Here is a 21,757-nt window from a genome sequence, read left to right as displayed (position 1 = left end):
TAATGGGCAATGGTTAACAGGTTGGCCAGCTGGTCAAAACTTTGGAAAAAATAAAATGGAAATTTGGTGATAGGTTGGTCTGGAGAGAAGGTATATAAAAGGTTGTCTCAAAACAAGTTTAGGAATCAAAAATTTTATACAAAATAACATTTCATTAATAAATTTTAGCGTAATTCAGTTTTCTCTCTAAAAAAACAGCATGTTATGACTTCAAACATAATAGTCGTCATTGATATTTGAATTTGTATTAGACAATCAAAATTCACAGGTTTAGTTGTTTATACATTTACTATATAAAGTATTTCAAAATATGCTTATGAAATAGTTTATGAAAAATAAATTTTTTAAAAATGTGCCCCAAGTTACTTGTTTTTTCATCTGTTCAACATCTTTGCATTCAATTTTTATAGAGTCCATGCAGAGTACTGTTCCCATGCTGTGAAAACGTAATTCAATAAAACCTAGATAGGCTCTATTAGGATCACAGAACTTTATATTTATTTTAAATATCAAAATAACACAAAGTACTATTCAATATACAATACACTTCCTATTCTTCACAGAGAACTGTATTTTTCTATAAAGACATTTTACTTAAGAAACATGAGACAACCAAAATATCTATAAAACTCACAAGATACTTTACACACAGTTGACAATAATGAATTTCGTTATTTTAGATTTTTCTTTGTACTTGTTTTAAACAGTATCCTTAATTAAAAACCCAAATTATGATTTGAGACTGAAAACAAATTCAAACGCATTTCTACTTTAATGTACATCATAATTCCCCTTAATCAGAACATTTACTACACAACATGGAGTAGCAAAATGCCCAACTTTGTATCACTTTTTGGCAGCCACACTCATCAACTGTAATATAGGCTTATGTATAGGGATACGAAGAGTCTGATTGTTGGAAGGAATAAAAATGTTATAATTACACCATAGCACACATTGTCCAACTTTAATGCAAGCAGAAATACCAAGCAAAGAGGTGCAATAACAATTAGGCGTGTACATGCTCTTTATTAAATAAATGTTTTAGAATTTTCAACAGCAATGTGAGTACTGATACTACCTGTCTTTAAGAATTTGGGGGGGGGAAGAGGTTTTATTCTTTTTATAACCTCTATTCTCTAAACATAATCCTTAATTTTTTTTTATATATCTGGCTGCAAAGGCTAAATTTAAGTTGTTTTGGGCTCTTTCAAGAATCGCAGACTTAAGAACAATACACAGCAAGTTGGTACCTGAAGAGTAAGCAAAACGTAAGCACTCTCTCTACCAAAACCTTCTTTCTCACATCTTCCATATAACTTAGTCCTATTACTTCTATCACATTAATGCTGAAAAGTAGAAAGCATGTTAATATTATAAGAGTATCTTAAGTCAAAATAATTTCAGAGAAAGTATCTTAAGTCAAAATAATTTCAGAGAAAATAAAGAGGGCACACCCCAAGAAAAACACTACAGACTATAGCGAGAGAGATGTGCAAAAAGGCAGGGTCTAAAGAAGTAATGTCTAGTTCCTAGAAATTGTTCAGAAAATTATTCTCACACTGTCCATTATTCATTCTAACAGCAAGTAACATTGACCACAACACTGCTTAAAGTTTTAGAAATGCTACTTGTTCCTTACTGAAGAATACATTTTTAGTCTTTTTACAATTTGGCACTGAATCTTACAATATCCAAATACAACTTTGTCTGAAAGTCCTAATTTTTCCTGAGTCCATCAACTCAAGTTATAGTAATAGGTTGGTTGGGATGTTGCTGCTGCTAATGAGAAACTCACCTCAAACCATCACCTCTTGTTCAGTTTTAGGCAAACTGAAAAAAGAAGTCGTTCAGTGCAGAACTGTGTGGTTATGGTTACATAACTGTTTATTAACAAAAGAGAGACAGAGAGACAGAGGTGCAGATACACTACTCTTACTTTGTCAGATTCTTCTACTAATCATCTAGAGGCAGGCCCAGGAGTGGCTTCACAGTAACTATAAAGGCCACAATAGAGATTTTTTAAATTATAAATAAAAACAAATGTTCACACTAGTACTTGGTGCCCATTTGCTTTACAAACATAAAGAAACCTAAAAATAAGTTGCCCAACCAGCAGGCAACACAAACATAAGACCCATTTTAAAAAAAATTATTAACTAGTATAATTTAGCCAGTAAAATCATCTCTAACCAAATACAACACATTTGAAAGGCACAAAGCATTCAATTCAGAAAGACTGGCTATGAAAGGACAGTAAGAGCTAATGCTCAAAATCTGTCAAAGTTGACTTTTCATCAATGATACAACAGAGTGAGATGGCTGGAAGGAACTTCAAATTTATATATAAATATACCAGTTTACCTGTATTTTTAATGTGTTTGCAATTATAGAGTAAAAAGCAACAAATGATAATAATTACTTATTAGCCCTTAAAAAATACTTCATAGTTATACTACAAAGATGTTTGGATACTTTTTAAGTCTGATAGAAAATTTTTAGTGTACCTGTCTCATGACCTACTGTCACTTAAAAGGAAGTCATTTAATAAAGCACCAATTAAAAACCCTATTTTTGCTACTCTTCTTCTTCCAGCAATAAATGTTTAAATTATTTAAATGTATGCAAAGACCACTACCTTTACAGTTGTTGGTTAAGTCTTGCTGGCATAAGGACCAAACCCTAACTTTAAATGGTATTTTAGGCTGCAAAAAATAGGTGGGGTTTCTTACAAAAATAATCTCAACGTGACTTAAAAAAATTTCTAAGGCAAAAATTATTTTGATAGTGTAGTGTAAAAAATAAGCTTATTATTTAGCATTTAATAGTGTTCACTAAAAGATATTAATTCATTAAACTGAGAAAAACTGAGTACTCAACTTGTAATTGGTTTATCAGTATGACTATTCCCAGAGTATTCTGTTCTTATTTTTATATATAGAAACACAAACACTTAATTCTTAATTTCAGTATTCAAGCTAACAATTCTTTTTAAAAAATCCATTATTCTAGGACTTCAACTGTGCTTCTTTGGACAAATATTTATTCAAACAACAAAGATTTTAAATTCTTTTAAACTAATAACTACTAAAAATCTTTGGTGCATGTAAGTCAAAATGATTAACAAATTTCTGCACTTGATAGATTATTCAATTTCTAGATTAAGTGCTAACTGCTATCTGCTAAAAATTAATTTAAAACAATAAATTATGCTCATAAAATAAAAAAAATCTGAATGAGGCTAAACTTAGTCGCAAGATTCAAAATTTTTAAGTATAGTTACAAAACAAATGGATTTTAGAGTTATTGAGTATTTGTCCAAAATACTCTAAATTAAATATAAAAGTTTGACTGAAAAGAGTAGGCCTCACTTTATACTTTTTGTGTCAACTTCAAAAGCTTATATACATTCAGTTTGCCCAAATCCATGAGGTTTTCACTATTTTAAAATTTCTTGTATTTTTAGAAATTAGAGGCAGCAGGGTAGTTTTGTTTTGTTTTTGTTCACCCACTGAGACTATTTCTTCATAAGAATTACCCTACCTACTTCTCAGACTGGGTTAAGGTTAAATGAAAGAATGTAGTGCCTGGCACACAATAAGCATTCATTAATGCTAGCTTTCTTCTTTCTCTACTTATAGCTCTGTAGCACTTATGGACCACATGAGCTTAAATGAGTCCTTTTATCTTAACCTCAGATTCTTTTCTCTAAAATGGGAATACAGCATATCCTTTCTATTTCAGAACCTGACTATAAGGTTCAAATGAAATAACATATGTGAAAGCATTTCATGAAATTGTTAAGTCACTACTTGAATTTATCTACAATAGTAACTAAATTATATAATTGTACTTCATCTTACATAAAGAGAAGTATTCCAGAAAAGTTCTATGTAAACCAATTTGTACAATTAAATCACATATACCTAAAGCATTAGGACATTATTATTAAAAGAATCCTAAAGTAAATACCATCAAAAAAGCAAAGTACTCTTTTCAATGTGAAAATGCAATATCCTCTTTTTCGGCCACCAAATGTATAATATATCATATACTTAACGTGTGTGTGTGTGTGTGTGTGCACGCGCGCCATTCACCCTTTTATTAAGTCCAGGCTTTTCTACATTAACATATATAAGGCATGGTACATTTTTAGTTATGATTTCTTTTTATGACAGTAAAATTTTCAGTCATAATCTTGTCAGTCTATGATAAAAATCATAAAGATATGTATTTTTAAAAGTCAATCTGAAAGACTAAACAGACTAACAGTACCTCATATAGTCAAGCTCAATCATGTAAGTACCCCAGATATAACATTTCTACACAAAGTAAATAAGAATGCTTAAAAAAAAAAACAATATAGTAATTATGTCTATTGGTTTTAAGATAATTACAACCAAACCTTGATAAATGAGGCAAAACTCAGGTTGGTTTTATTATTTATATGAGCTACTTTGGTTTACTGCCTCAATTCTCAACATTTTTTCATTTTATTTTATCTTTGCCTAGTATGGCAAATGTTTCTGTCAAGTACCTTCATTTCTTAAGTGCTTCAGCAAATAGTTTCCCCCCATTACTAACTGCTCAAATTTTATTCACCTAAAACTTTATTATTTTATTTGTGATTCTTTTTTCACAAGGGCCAGGCCAGACTTTACAGTTTACATACACACACAAAAAAAGTGCTTTAAGCAATAAGAAGTGTAAACAAAACTGAAAGTGAAAACTTTTAAAATGATTTTAAGTAGCAAGTCTATATACAAATGACATGCTAATAATAAATCAACCCTGCCTAATCTAATCCTCAAGCAACTCTACTAGGAAACATCTTAGATAAGTTAAAATTGACTTGAAAATATATGGAAAGTGCATGTCTTTAAAGGTATCTAATTCTTCTGACTGTTTTCCTCAATTAATTTTAATCAATGAGGTTTTGCTGTAACTGCTATTTCTTTTCACCCAGTTCAACTTTTGTCTTGTACAAAAATATAAATCAAGGATAATTACTCCCATTAGGCATATGTTAAAGCAAAAGTACACATCTAGAGTGCATGTAAATCTGCATACAAGTAGTGGTTCCATTTAATTCAACAGCATTAAGTTAAACTAGACACACATTTTATAATTTGTTTGGCACCTTTTCTAACAATTATACATGAATTATCTCACTAAGCTCTATTTCCCAGAGTTTCTATTAGCCAAAGTAAAAGAAATCAAAAATTGTTTAATCAAATTTCATTAGTTTTAATTACCCCTTCCTTAGTGAGATGAAGATAAATGTCATGAAATGTTGTTAATGTTTCTGAAAGAAATGGCAAACTATTAGAGGTACACTTACCTTGAAATATGTCTAGATAAAACTGTCATAGTTTTCTTTTAACACATTTCAAAATTTTATGATTTAATACCTTAGACCTTTTGTCTTTCTTACTCATAATGACTGAAATATAGGCCAATTATTATCTATATAATTATTTCAATCCTACATTTAACAAGATAAACTTACATTACTTATCTTTCTGGCTTTGAATTTATCAAAAATCCAAAGAATAATGATAATCTAAAATTATGGACAGGTGGAAAGATAACGTAGAAATAACTAGACTTTCTTTTTTTTTTTTTTTTGGCCAGGGCTAGGTTTGAACCCGCCACCTCCAGCATATGGGACCGGCGCCCTACTCCTTGAGCCACAGGCGCCACCCACTAGACTTTCTTATAAATTCAAATTACCAATTTTGATTTTAAAAATCTAGATAAAATAATAAAATCTTAAATTAGAATAAGAACAGGTGCAATCATCAGTACATTCTGACAACACCTTCTTAAAGGGTATATGGGCCTTAATGTTGTTTGTAAGATGGGAAAGGGAAAAGAGATGAATGAGACTAAAGAAGAACAAACATATCCACTGATAATTAAAAATATAAAAACATAATGTCAGCAGCTAATGATTCTGAAAAGGTTGAGAATCCATTAAAAATTAGCAGTAAATAACCTTTTAAAATCATAAAAATGCTCACTTCAAATATTATGTCAGAAAGTGTATCCAAATATTCATATATTCAGTAAACAGAAATACATAGTTTTCTTGATTTAAAATTATTCTAAGGACTTGAGAAACTAGAGAAAATGAAAAAATAGCAGCCCTCCTAATTTAAAAGCCATTAGCTTTTGGCTATCGTTAGCACGTAACCATGAAAAAGTCTGTGGAATGCTTAGATTGACTCATGAATGATGCTCACTGGTGGGAATATTTTGGACACCAGTAGTGTGATCAAGGCCCAGTAATGTTCCAAGGTAGGACTGTTCTCTAGGGTCCAGCATGTGCTCAGGCCGGACTGGATGAACTATGTTTGCAGGCTGAGGAGTGAGAGTGTATTTTTCCAGAAAAGCTAAATCAGCTGCCCGTGGATAATCGGTTGACTGTTGCTGTGGTGGCAAGATCTCATGAGAAGACGGAGGGAGTGTGGTAGTGTGACGAACCAGATCACTGGGAGTGTCAGGCATCTGGACTGGAACCAACGTTACTGGGACACACACTTCAGTAGACACGTTCTGTAACATAGTCTTGGCTTCTGATTGATAAACTTTGGGCTGGTCCATATATTGTTTTGTTTCTGTTTGAAAGATTTTATCATCAGATGAGTACTCTACTGGCAAAGACACAAGTTTTTCCTCAGAAGTACTAAGAGGATCATCAGGAGATTTTATCTCATGAACATGGTCAATGTGGTATTTCAGCTTGTCCTTCCGCTTAAATGTTGCATTACAGTGCTGACAGTTGAAAGGTCGGGCATCAGAATGAATAACCAGGTGTTTTGTTAATGTTTTCTTAATTCTAAAAGACTGATTGCAAATTTGACATTTGTATGGTTTTTCACCTGTATGAACAAGAATGAAATGAAATGTAAAATGTACTCACTTATAAGATAATGATTTTTAAGTAGCAAATTTTCCATGTGAATAAGTGTAAGAACTTCTCAATAGAATTTACATTACATGCTACTACAAAATGGGAGACAGTTAATGGGTAAAAAGAATGAGCGTAAACATCAAAAAGATCTAGGTTTGAATTCAGGCTGTGCTGCTTACTAATCAAACTTTGAGCAAGCTCTCTAACTTCTAAGCCTACTTTCCTGACCTGTAATATGACATAACAATTGTACCAAGTTCATAGAGTTGAATGGCCTGAGTAAGAAGAAAGTGAACTAATTTAGCACTGTATCTGGTACATGGTAAGTAATTAAGAAACATAAGTTAACATCATTATTATTATTACTAATTTTTATTCCCACTATAGCCCTCAAAAAGTTTTGTTAAAGCAACATTTGATTTCCTTAATGAGGATAAAAACAAAAACAAATAGCAATTCTGACTGGCACAGTTCTGTGGATAAGAATGACCATTTACCACCTGAGGTCAAAATAACGAAGAGTTGATCAATGGAAAGAATAAGGCAGTTGGAACAGTTTTCAATTCTTTGTGAGGCAGGTTCTCACACTGTATATTGAGAAGTTCTTTTTATATAAAACACTATAAATTCCTATGTTAGTCGGTGTGATAGGCAAAATAATAGCTGCAGAAAGATGTACACACTCAAATCCCTGAAAGCTGTAAATAAGTTACCTTACAAGATAAAAGAGACTCTGAAGATATGATTAAGACTTTGCAATGAGGAAACTTAACAAAAGGACTGTCAAGTTGGCATCTTAAAAAATGCTGATCACAGGCATTTTAAAAAATAGCTAATAACTGAAGGAAAATGGGTCACAGAGATGTGACTATGACACGAGACCTCAACCACAAATTGCTGGATTTGAAAATGGAAGAAGAAAGCTCTAGGACTCAAGCAATGTTGTGGCCACTGGAAACTGTGAAAAGTTCTCAGTTTACAAGATGCAAGAAAACTAGAGCCTTGGTCCTGGTGTATCAACTCCAAGAATTAAATTCTGCCATTTACTGGAATGATTAGAAAATAAGTTCTTCCCTAGAGCCCTCAGAATGAATATAGCCCTATTAATACCTCAGTCTTAGCCTGGTGCCAGACTTCTGACTTACAGAACTGTAAGATGATAAATCTGTTGTGATAATTTCTTTTCTTTTTTTTTTTTTTTTTGTAGAGACAGAGTTTCACTTTATTGCCCTCGGTTGAGTGCCATGACGTCACACAGCTCACAGCAACCTCCAACTCCTGGGCTTAGGATTCTCCTGCCTCAGCCTCCCGAGTAGCTGGGACTACAGGCACCCGCCACAACGCCTGGCTATTTTTTTGTTGCAGTTTGGCTGGGGCTGGGTTTGAACCCGCCACCCTCGGTATATGGAGCCGGCACCCTGCTCACTGAGCCACAGGCGCCGCCCTTGTGATAATTTCTTATATCAGCAATAGAAAACTAATATACCTAGACATAATAATATTGCAATACACACAAATGTACATTATAAAACCAAATGAGGTTATGTATTAATCGTTCCATGGGTTTGGTGAGATCATTAACTTAACATTTCTCCATTTAAGACATCATCAAATCTAGTATTTGAGAAAATAAGTTAAGAGATAATTACATTTTCAAGTTGAAATAAAAATATCAAATAGTTATTTGTTAATTATTTTGTAGCCAATGGATCTTTCAAATTTCACTGACAGAAAATTTATAGAGACTGGGATGCTAGGTACCTGGTACTATTAGATCTCTACTTATTTCCGGACTAATATCATTACTGATATAAGCAGAAAGGAAGTGGGACAAAAGTAACACATTATATAAGGGATTAATATTTCTGAAATAAAAAGTATTTTTAACTGTGTAGAGAACACATAGCATCTGACATGTGACTTTACAAATGAACACCTAGAATGAGAGATAATATGAAAAAGCTCAAAGAAGAGTGTTTTGAGGGGAAAAAAATTTACACTTTCAAGTGCAAGAACTATAAAATTCTTTCTATAAATCCCTGGCATCAATACTTGTCATGCAAAGAGCATTTTATGATAGCTTTCAAAAATAAAAACACTATCATAGCACTTCTAAAACCGCAAAGAAGTACAGTTTATTTTTAAAGGGACAAATATTGATTGTAAGTGTTCTCCTTTGGCATAGCACTAGTCATGTTTGCCCTTGAGCATCTTCTTAAAAAACGTTTTATAACTGGATAGTTTTTTTTAACTTAAGAGTCATAGTCCATCTGTTCTAGTGTGTAACAAATGTTTTTTAGAAGATTAGGACTGCGATAGGCATATCATATTCCTGTAAGTTTCTATTATCACTTTAAGATGTCATTTTCAACAGAAAAATAAATTTACATACATAAAATGACAAAAATTCATGGAGGAAATATTGATATCATGAAATACGCAAGCAAATCTAGAGTGCATAAAGATACACAATACTATGAACTTGATCAGAAAAGGAATACAGACTAAAGAAACATACTTTTGGTAGTAAAGTTATCTATTTAACAATAGTTAAACACAAGTTGAGTGCATTTCAAGTTAAAAGGTACCTATTAAGAATAGGAGGAAGTAAAATAAACTCAAAGAGAGGCAAACTTTTCTTAGCTAAAATAGTAATAACCTATGAGCCTTTAACTAAAAATGTCCACAGATTAGTTATTTTTGGATATTAAAAACTGGCATGAGAAAAATGTACCTTGAAGGACTTTTATTTCAGACTTGATTAAGCAGTTTATATCATACTGTGTCTCTTGTTGGTGAGAGGAGGAAGGATAAAAGATTTTTTAAAAAACTCAAAAACCAATAAACTCTTTACAAGCAACAAAACACAACTAAGGTAGCCAAAACCTAAAGGGACAAAATCCTGCAGACACAAGATGGCATGGAGGTGCTTTCTTCTCTCCTCAGCGCACTTTCAGATTTAGAATATGGGGAAACAGAGGCCAAGTTTCAGCCTAAGACTTGAGGAAATCTCATCTGAATAAGAAATAAATGTCGTAGTTTGGGCCTACCAAGCATTTGAGGTGTGAGGAGCCAGGAAAGGAAGAAACAACAGAGAAATAAACCAAAATATCTATATTTGTCAACTCATAAAATGAACATTGCTAGAAACCAGGGGTTTGCAGGCTAAAGGGCCAATAGATTTTTCAGCAATCCCAAAGGTACTGGAGGGCAGAGACTAGAGTGCAGGTCTCATCAAAGTGGGAAACTCTGATAAAAATATCACACTGTCAGTTGAAATGCTAGAATGATGATGGACTGAACTAGAAGAAAAGTTAGAGATATAGAACACAAATACTTCAACGTCATCACATATTACATCTCTTTATGACAAGAAAATTAAATACATCTAGGACAGAACCCATCTTCAAGAGCTCTGTAGTTTTTCATTCATGAAATCTAAATTTCAATACATACTGACCAGCTCTGTAAAGAAATAGTACCAAATGATCAAATGCCAAGAGAGTGGGGAAAATGTGATATACGCAAAGGAGAACCAAATATATCACAAGATAAGACGTTAAAATTGATATGACTAATAAGTTCAGAAAATATAGAAAAAGAAAATTTTACCAGAGAATTAGAAATGATGGAAAAAAGGGAAACTCTACAAAAGATAAATAAAACAACTGAAATTAGTAATTTGGAACATAGATTTAATAGAAAATTATCTACCACTGAAGAAATGATTAGGAAAATTATTTTCTATTTTCAATTCTATTTTCTCTTCTTTCTTTCTTTCTTTTTTTTTTTTTTGGACACAGAGTCTCACTATGTCACCCTGGGTAGACTGCTGTGGCGTCAAAGCTCACAGCAACCTCAAACTCTTGGGCTCAAGTGATTCTCTTGCCTCAGCCTCCGAAGTAGCTGGGATTACAGGTGCCCACCACAACACCTGGCCATTTTTCGGTTGCAGTTGTCATTGTTCAGCAGGCCTGGGCTGGGTTTGAACCCGCTACTCCGGTATATGTGGCCAGTGCCCTAGCCATTGAGCTACAGGCGCCGAGCCTCTATTTTCTATTTAATTCTATTTTCAATAGAAAATATCCAAGTGTAAGCACACAAAGAAGTAGGTTGGAAAATACATGAGATAACTCTAGGGATTTATAACACAAAGTGAAAGTGTCTAATGCACATGTAATTGGAGTCTCAGAAAGAGGAGAAAGAATGGGGTAATAGTAAAATTTGAAGAGAAAATGGCTGAGAATTTCCTTAAAAAAAGAGCAACATCAAATTCTACAAACCTCATAAGATGCAAAAAAAAAAAAAAAAAAACAACCAAGTCATACTATAGTAAAACTATTGAAAACAGATTTCTCAAAAAGATATCTGAAAAAGAGCCAATTAAAAAGAGACATTCCATTTAAATAAGAAAAATAAGACTCACTAAACTTTTCAACAAAAGCAAAAGAACCCTGACAAGGAAAAGTGATATATTTAGAATGCTGGGGAAAAAAACTAAGACAACTGGATGCCAGCACATCTGCATCAAAGGGAGTTTTCCTGCAAAAGGAAAATGACACCAGATGGAAGCATGATGATGCAGGAAGGGCTAAATAATACTGGTTATTTAAAAAAAGTTTCTTGCTTTAAGCAAATGCATAATTAAAATACATGAAAGGTGAGAAATAAGGTCTATAGTTTTTGGAAAGTGATAAAAAATTTCAATTATTTCATTTATTTTTTCTAGAAGGTAGACTCATAATTTAAGAATTATTGTTAATTTCAGCGTAACCAATAAAAAAAGAATAAATGAATATAAATTAACGAGTTAACTGAGGAAAAAATGGATAACAAAAATACCTGGTGATTGTAAAGAAAATGAAGACAGGAGAAAAAAGCATCAAGGAATTAATGACACAAATAGCATTATGGTATATTTAAGCCCAGATAAATGAGAAATCACATATAACTGAACGTTATAATTAAAAGACAAAGATTATCACAATAGATAATTAAACAATACCCAAAGGCATACATGTTCAATTCAAGTCCATAGAAAGATCAGAAGTAAAAAAGAGGAAAAAATTTAGACACAAAAGTATTCATGAGTGTTGATACATCTTTATCCCAAAATAAAGAGCAATATTCGATAATGACAAAAAAATCAACAGTAACATGATAATCTGTACATATCAAATAACATAGTCTCAAAATAAAGCAAAAAAATGGAAGAAATCAAATGAAGAAAAAATAATTGACAATCACAACTAGATTAGTGACTTTAACAGAGACCTCTCAGTAACTTATAAGCAGAAAAGAACATCAAGAATATGTGAATATTTGAAAAGAATATGTTCTGTGAAATGAATGAAAATAAGCTAGATTTCAATTAACATAAATATGCTTAGAAAATCCATAAATAATTAGCAATCAGTTAACATAATTTGAAATAAACCATTAATGAATGATAAAATCAGAATAGATATTAGAAAATATTTTAACTGAATTATAATAGAAATATGAACTACAAAATATGAACTTACTTATGGAATGTAAGTAATACAGTAGTTTAGAGTCAACAAAGCTCTAAAATACATACAATAAAAAATAAGTAATGCTAAAATTCAATAACTTAGGCATTTAGAAAAAGCTAGAAAAAAAGTTAAACCTAAATAAAACAGAAAGAATATAAAAGATTAAAGCAGAGAAGAAACATAAAACAAATCAACAAAGACATAAATCAGGCAAACTTGGTGGATCTTTAAAAATTAATAAAATAAATAAATCCCTAACAAGATAAGATGCATTACCAATATGGGAAATGAAAAAGGTAATGACTGGGCGGCTCCTGTGGCTTAAAGGAGTAGGGCGCTGGCCCCATATGCCAGAGGTGACAGGTTCAAACCCAGCCCTGGCCAAAAACTGCAAAAAAGAAAAAGGTAATGACTAAAGAGTCTACAATCACTAAAAGAGATAAATAACAAAATACTCTGAATCCTGACAATAAATTTCATATTGTAAATAAAATTACTTAAATATCAAAAAGGAATTAAAAAGACAATCTCCCTATACCTATTACAGAATCTTTAATTTAAATAATAGAATCATTTTGTTAAAACTGCATAGTTATGATAATACAACATGGCAGGGACATTACAGGGGAAAAAAATATAGGCAATGTGTTTCATGATCATAGACCAACAACCAAGAGATAAACACAAAATACATCATGAACCAATCTGGATTTATTCCAGAAATGAAAGGTTTAATATTCAAAAACCAATCAATATAATTTACCACATTTATAAAATAAAGAAAAATAAGTATCACCTCAGAAAATGTAGAAAAAATATCTGATGAACTTTAACGCTTATTCATGACACTCTAAATAAACTAGGAATATATGGTAATTTCTTTATCTGATTAATAGTAGCTAAAAAATATCTGTAAAAACATCATACTTAATTGTGAATTAGTATATAAAAATCTCTCTTGAGAATGGGAATAAGACAAAGATGTTGGGGTGGGTGTAGTGGCTTATGCCTGTAATCCTAGCACTCTGGGAAACGAAGAGAAAAGACTGCTGTGTTCAGGAGTTCAAGATCAGCCTGAGCCAAGAGCAAGAACCCAGCCCCCTACAGTCCTCCCACCCCCTCACGCCCATCTCTACTAAACATAGAAAATTTAGCTAGGCCTGAAGGCTCCCTACTTGGGAGGGAGGCTAAGGTAGTAGCATCACTTGAGTCCAGGAATCTGAGATTGCAGTGAGGTAAGATGACAGCCCACTGTACTCCATTTGGGGCAAGAGAGCAAGACTATCTGAAAAACAAGAAGAAGAAGAAGAAAAAAGAGAGAGAGAGACAAGGATATCCACTATCAATGTTTCTACTACAGATATAACCAAATCAGTAATGTTCTCCATACCCTGAAAAGAGAGAAGATTATGAAGATTTAAAAAAGTAAAAATAAAGCTGTCATTACTGATAAACGAGCTATTTGTATGTTTAGAAAATCCAAAAAGAGCTAAACCATAAAAATTAATGTGAGAATTTAGCAAGGTCATTGGCTAAAAAGTCAATATACAAATTTGAATGTATTTCTATGTCAAAACAATTAAAAAATTTTTCAAAATATTGTACAAAAACATCAAATATCTAAGTATAAATCTAATGAAAGATGTATGAGATATCTACATTAAAAACTACAAAACATCATTAAAAAAATTTAAAAAACAAGTTGACGAGGAATATACCATGTTCACAAATTAAATGCGCCAATATTGTAGAAATAATCAATTAAGGAAAAGATAATAAATTCAATGAAATTCCAATAATTCCCAGTATGTATATTTGTGTGTGGAAATTAACAAAGTGTTTCTAAATTTATATAAAAGCATGAAAGAATCAAAACAATAAAAACATTGAAAAAGAAAAAAACTGGAAGACTTATGCCACCAGAATTCAAAACTTATTATAAAGCCACAGTAATTTAAATGAATAGTAAAAATACAAAGATGTATCATAGAAATAGTCCAATGGAACAGAATAGAAAGTCCACAAAAATTATGTATCTGATTACTTAATTTAAAACAAATATGCCAATGAAATGCACTAAGAACAGGACAGTCTTTCCAACAAATAATGCTACAGTAAGTAGATATGATAAAAAAGATATATAAAAAACAACTTCTACCTTTACCTGCTCACATACACAAAAGTAAATGACAGAAGGTTCACGAATCTAAGCATAAAAATTAAATCTTCTAAAAGGTAACAGCAAGAAAGTATTACTGACATTGGGATAGAGACCTATAAAGAAAACAATGATAGATGACTTCGTTAAAATTCAGTACCCTTCTTTGTTAAAAGATAGCCTTAATAAAGTAAAAAGGTAAGTCACAGAATAGAAGATATCTGCAGGACAGATAGATAAATAGATATACAAATCCAACAATAGACTCATAACCAGCACGAATGTCTAAAAATCAATTAGGAAAAAACAATCCAATTAAGAAATGAGCAGAAGAATAAATCTGGTATTCCATACAAGTAGATATCCAAATGAACAATATAAGTATAGGGCAAGATGAATGGTGCTCAAGATCATTACATTGCATCAATGAGATGCAAATTAAAGCTACTTTTAGACAGTGCTACATATCCATCAGATAGATTAAAAATACAAGACAATATCAAATGCTGGTGAGAAAGTAGATCAACTGGATTTCCCATACAGCACTGATGGTAGTGTAAATTGACACAATACTTTGAAAAACTGTTTAGTAGTAACTACTAAAATAGAATGTAAACATATCCTATGAGCCATCAATCCCAGGGCCAGGCATATACACACGAGAAATGAATGCACAGTTGTATGAAAACATTTTCATACTTGTATGAAAACAAGTATGCCCATGACAGCTTTATTCATAATAGAACCAAGTAAATATAAAGAAATTATTCATAATAGAACCAAGTAAATATAAAGAAAGTAGATAAAAGTATCTACTTTTATATATCAAAGTAGAATATATAAATAAATTTTGATATAGTCATATGGAAAAAAAATGAACTATGCCTTAGAAGAATTCACAATCATACTGAGTGCAAGAAGCCAGACAAAAAAAGAATATATTCTATACAATTCCATTTATATGAAGTTAAGTAGACAAACTAATTTTTGGTAGTATAATTCAAAACAGATATTATCTTTGTAAGGAAGTTACTGAGGTCATGGAGAATGCTTCTGAACTCCTGGTAATGTTCTATATCTCAATCTGAGTGATGGTTGCATTTATAAAAATTCACTGACTATTCAAGATTTGTGCACTTTATGAGCTATACTTCTTAAAAGCATCTTACAAAAAATTCATTTTGAATAAAAAAATGAGCCAAGGCTAAAATCAAATCCTAAATTTATAGTCATTTTTATGCCAATTTTCACTAATACACTACATTTCAACAAGATAGTTATTGAAGAATAGATGTAATCACTACTCTCTGAGGATTATATAAGCAAAACTCATATGATTAGAATAAGTAAAGTCATTTGTAGGGAAAAAATCTTATATACATTTTTCAACTAATTTCTCTAATTGTGTGGTTTTAAAAAAAAAATGAAAGAAATTAGAGGGTAGTCATGGAAGAACATGACAAATTCACTTATTTAACAAATATTTATTGAGCATCATCTATTCACTAATTATCTACTCATCTGAAGCAATTTCTGGCCAAAACTGAAACTAATCCACTTTATTGTACCTCTTCTGGAGAAAGGATATACTAACAAATATATATAATATATATACTGCACTAAGGGCATCCTGAATAAAGAAAAACAATCTGGAGAATGAAAGTATTCTATTTACCAGAGAAGTACCTGTTATGAGGGTAAAGATGGTTCAATAGCTTCACCATCTCCTAAATAAACCAGTTCATAAAACCACTTACCTTGTTTACTCTGTGTCTAAATTTGGCAATATTCTTTCTGATTAATTAACTTAGCAACTCTGCTTCTTTAATAAAAATATCTTAGCCAGTACATATCGATATCTCATTCTCTAGAAGGTAAATTAATAAATGGATGTTCTGGTTAGTCTATTTCCAGTGGTTATTATGAAGAACTACTCAAAATACTTGTAACTCTTAATTCTGCAGATAAAAAAAGAATTGAGTTTCTGGACTTATAAATCTTAGAAATGAACTTGAGAACATGGTGACCAATTCTTGAAACAGCCACTTTGTGAAGTCCTATCTAGGTATCCTGCTGATTACTTTAGATTAGTAACTGGCAAACTAAAGCCCATAAGCCAAATCTAGCCTGCTTCAATTTTTAAGTCATGTTTTACTGGAACACAGCCACACTCATTTGTTTACACATTATATACAGCTGCTTTGATGCTACAACAGCAGAGGTGAGTCACTGTGACAAATACTATCTAGCTCACAATGCCTAAGACATTGACTGTCTAGCCCTTTACAAACATTTGCTGACCCCTGTTTAGATTATTTCTTCTTCTCATTTCATCATAGCCACAGAGCTCATTTCCTCAATTTTCAAAGATCTAGAGATGGGTGTTCCATATAATCATTGGTCACCAGCCAATAACTATAAATCAATGTTTTCAAAAATTCTAATGCAATTTGGCCAGCATTAAATTTCTCCTCTGGAAAAATTCCTTTAGTTTTACAATTCTTATATCATTGGTGTTCTCAAATTAACTTTCTGTAAGTTCACTATCTCTTTAAAGGCATAGATTCTATTAGGCTTATTACTGAATAACTCACATGGAATTTAGCATTAATACAGTTTCCCCATTTTACAAATTCCAATTTATGTATTTATGTAGCCTCAAATTATGACTTTTTCATTTGAACAGGGATGTAATTTTGTTTTAACAGCAGCACTACATCCAGAATAAATCCTTTTTTTTTGGAGAAAAGGTCTTACTTGCAGTATAGTAGTGAGATCATAGTTCACTGAAGCCTTCAATTCCCAGGCTCAAGAAATCCTCCTGTCTCAGCCTCCAGAGTAACTGGGAATATAGGCACATACCATCATGCCTATTTTTTTTTCTAGAGATGGGGTCTTGCTATGTTGCCCAGGCTGGTTTGGAATTACTGTGCTCAAGTGATCATCCAGCCTCAACTTCCTAAGAAGCCATGATTATAGACACAAGCTATTGCACATGGCTAGTACTAAAACCTTCACTGTAACTCTTTGCAAATAAAATAACCCAAACTTATTTTTCATTCTAACATTTATCAATTATTTTTATCTTCCAGAATAGCAACTTGACAAAATTCAAATTGAATTCAAAACAAAGCAGCCATAATTGCATAAATGGGTTTCTTTCATTTTAAAAAATGGTTTAAAAATTGTAAATTTACATGTGAAGGCAAACAAATACTCAAGTAATATACATAGTAAAAGAAAGAATCCAGTGTAGTCCACATTTCAAAACACAGTAGCAGTCTCAAGGAGAAAAAAAGAAATCTTTAGAATATGACAACTTCTGGAAAGTAGATGAAGAGAAGCATTCTATTACAATTGTAAATCATGCTTGTCTATATAAAAAGGAAAACTATATAGTGTAAGTTGGAAAATGACACTGTGGGGTCATATTTGTATTACTCTTAAAAGAAAAGGAAGGAACGAGAACAGATAACCAAAGCCTAAGAAAAGCCTTCAGAAAGTAAATAAAGTATTTTTAAATCAAAAAAGGAGAAAATGATCACTAAAAGCTGAGTGAATTTCTTGTGAAAAATTTTTTTTCTCAAATTCTAGAAGAGAATATTTAAAAGTATTAAGGTTTATGTAATAGAAAATAGAAGACCAGAATATTGTGCATTCATGATATGAACTTCAATATAAAGAGTGGCACTCTAAATGGAGAAAAAACCCAAATTTAACCCAAGACAACAAAGTTTAAAGTTTCATATTTTATTCCTGAACAATTATACACAAAAATATATATAAACTACCCATTCAATTTTACCTGAATGCGTCCGAAAATGCATTTCCAGACTTGATTTGCCTTTAAAAATTTTCTTACAAACATCACACTGATGAAATGTTGCTTTATATCTAATAAAATAAAAAGATTTGGGTTTTTAATTTTAACAAATAACATAATGAAAATAAGTTATAAGATTTATAACTGTATACCTAATTCTTACATTAATAGAGCATGGAACCCCAAAGAAATAAGGAAATACTTCTTACGTACTGAGCTTGCCTCTAATTCTTCCTCTTTCAGTTAAACTGAACAAATAAATCTATAAAAAGAGGTCTAAAGGGAAAAGAAAGGGCTGACAATAAAGGAACACAGCAAAAAATCTGTGACCATGTAAGTATTCTATATCTTAATTATGATAATGATGCCATGACATACAGAACTCTACATTAAAAGGGTTAAATTTCACTTGATATAAATTATACCGTAATTAACCTTAAAAAAAAAAAATAGATGCTGAGGCTAATTAAAAGAAACTGGAGCAACCTCAAAATATGCATTTATCAAAAAGGTCACATTGTTCTCATCGGTTCACTTCCTAACAAATAAATACTAATGCTAGTCCTTTACTTTTATAATAAACAGATACAAATAAATATATAAATTAACCAAACAATATGGTAAGCAGCATAGTGTAATGATTAAGCAATATTTCTGAGGTAATCCTAAACTGAAAAAATTTCATATGAGAATTCATACATTTGTAAAATGATTAGTATTTACGTGGTAGTTACTGGAAAAGGCATATCACCTCACCGTCAAAGTAATTCATATCTAATAAACACATGGCAAAATGATCAAATTCTCACAGAAATTGGATTTAATTTTGACCAAAGTACATTACTTAAACATTAATTTTTAATTCAACTTGTTAATATGTTGTTTAGAATATTGCATCCTCATTTGTAAGTGAAATATATTTGTAATTTCCCTTTATAATAATATATTTAAAAAAAAAAAAAAGCTGGGCTACTTAATCAACAGTTACTTACCAAAGGGTAGGATCAGAGTGTATATGAGACAGTTGGCTCTTAGCATATCCACTGAGTTTTAACAGAATGTTTAGCGCACTGTTACCAAAATTAAACAGCAATATAGGGTGCCTACAGTTTCAAATGACACTCGTACTTTTCAATTCATTCAATCCAACATTTATAAGACAATATGCAAATCCCTGTCTTTGGGAATTTAATTCTACTTGTTGAAACAGACATTTAAAAAGATAATTTGGATTTAGTGAATTATGCGTGTCAATGATAACTGTGGCAAAGGATTCCTAACAAGTTTGTTTCATCTGTCTTATTCCATTCATATCCATGATAAATATAATAAACAGAGATAGAAACAGGGTCACCATGGACACACCAAGAAAGAGGCAGCAGTACTCAGGTGAAGGCAATTTTGCCCTCATGTAAGGTGGCAATGCTTGAAGACATTTTTGGTTTTCACAACTGGCAATGGAGAACAGCTGCTACTGACCTCTAGTGGGTAGAGGCCAGGGATACTGAGAAACACCCTGCAATGCACAGGACAAAACTATTTGGTACAAAATGTCAACACATGTTAGCATGTGTTGGGGCTGAGAAATCTTGCTCTGTACTATGAACAGAACGATGCTTACAACATGAACACACACAAAATACTTTAATTGCCTCACAGTGGACTTAGGATAAAGATGTAAGGCCCTGCATAGGAAGGCCTTTAGACACATCAATATACCTCTTCATTCCCACACAATGAAAATATTGATTTTAAGGAAGGAGTGATAAACAATTACAAATGAAGCACAGAAAGAATAGGACTTAAAAATATCTATTGGATTTGGCAAAAAGGAAGTCATACTGATATCGGTTTGAGAGGAACAGAAAGATCAGAGGTCTGATACTGCAAAAGGCTGCAACAGCGAATAGAAAGTGAAGTGGATAGTGAGGTAGAGTCACCATTTTAAAAAGTTTAGAAGTGCCAGGTGTGGTGGCTCATTCCTGTAATCCTAGTACTGTGGGAGGCTGAGGCAGGAGGATTGTTTGAGATCAGGAGTTCAAGATTTGTCTGAGCAAGAATGAGACCCCTACACACATAAAAAAAGCCCAGCTGGGCAATGTGGCGTGTGCCTGTAATCCAAGCAACTCAGGAGGCTGAGGCAGCAGGATGGCCACAGCCCCAGTCTGAGGTTGCAGTGAGCTATGATGACGCCACTGCACTCTGCACAAGAAACAGGGTGAGATTCTGTCTCAAAAAAAAAAAAAAAAAAAAAGTTTAGAAGGTAAGATTAGAAAATAATTGGTAGTTAGAGAAATACTCATCTTCAGTGTTCTTCACGTTCTCCCCCTGGATAATCCGCTTATATGCTCATGAGCTCTAAATCTTTATCAATAGTCCACACTTCACTCCTATGATTTAGACTGCTATCTATCAAATTATAGGCTGGTGGTTTGTATCTCAAAGGCAATAAATACAACCAATTCATTACTCCTGCTGTAAGGTAACTTGTCTGTCCTCTAACTTTATTGACTGGAATCATCCACCTAGGGTTGACAACAGCAATCATCCACAGTTTCTCCCACCCTCTCATTTTCTACAGCCTATCATGACACATTGCAAATAAGGGCCTAAATATTTTTGAAATAACTATCTTCCACTGTTCATTACTAATGCTGCTCCTTAGTTTAGTCCTTCATTATCTTTTCCCTAGATTATAATGGCTGTCTTACTGGTTGATACATTTGTCTCAGTCTTATCCACCACACATCCAGCCTCTATATAGCAGTAAGAGTGATCTACCTAAAGTACAAATCTATGTCACTCTTTTAAAATGCTCTTTGGCTTTTTTTCATGTAGGACTAAGCACAAGTTCCATCAAGTAATATGAAGGACTCCATATTCTAGATCCACCACTAACTAGTCTTAATGGAAAAAATGGAGTCTCTAGGTTCTAGTTCCATGATTATCAAGGTCAACAGATAGGCCCCAGGCCCCAGAGGTGGAGAATGATGATGGTCCCAAAATCCCTTCCATAGAATCTACAAGATCAAAATTATTCTCAAAGAAATACTAAGACTTTTTTTGCCTTTTTTTACTATGCTGGCAATGACACTATGATGCAAAAGGAACAGTGGGTAAACTGCTGCTCTAAATAAGGTAGTATCGGGTGGTGCCTGTGGCTCAAGGAGTAGGGCACCAGCCCCATATACTAAAGGTGGCAGGTTCAATCCCAACCCTGGTCATAAACAAGGTAGTAGCATTAAAATATAATAGTCACTGTATTCTTCAGCACCATGTCTGTACTCACAGAGAGAAAAAACGTGATGAAGCAAGAAATTACTCATTTTACTAAATTCCAATCT

The 21,757-nt window shown here is 32.3% G+C and overlaps 1 protein-coding gene across 2 annotated transcripts in view; it reads right to left on the bottom strand.

The window, feature by feature from the left end:
- Positions 1-475: 475 nt before the first annotated feature.
- ZBTB41 (zinc finger and BTB domain containing 41) overlaps positions 476-21,757 on the bottom strand; it is a 52,209-nt gene continuing 30,927 nt past the window's right edge. The window contains exons 10-11 of one of the 2 annotated variants that reach the window (XM_053607587.1): positions 18,396-18,484; positions 476-6,884 (exon numbers count right to left, since the gene is read on the bottom strand). In XM_053607587.1, the coding sequence (XP_053463562.1) occupies positions 6,229-6,884; positions 18,396-18,484 (745 nt within the window). In that variant the 3' untranslated portion in view covers positions 476-6,228. Of the gene's footprint in view, positions 6,885-16,378; positions 16,458-18,395; positions 18,485-21,757 lie in introns of those variants that run through there. The other variant, XM_053607588.1, reaches the window with a different exon arrangement.

Source organism: Nycticebus coucang, chromosome 10, assembly GCF_027406575.1.
Source record: "Nycticebus coucang isolate mNycCou1 chromosome 10, mNycCou1.pri, whole genome shotgun sequence".
Classification (NCBI taxonomy): Eukaryota; Metazoa; Chordata; class Mammalia; order Primates; family Lorisidae; genus Nycticebus; species Nycticebus coucang.
This window is presented reverse-complemented; position numbering and strand designations above follow the sequence as displayed.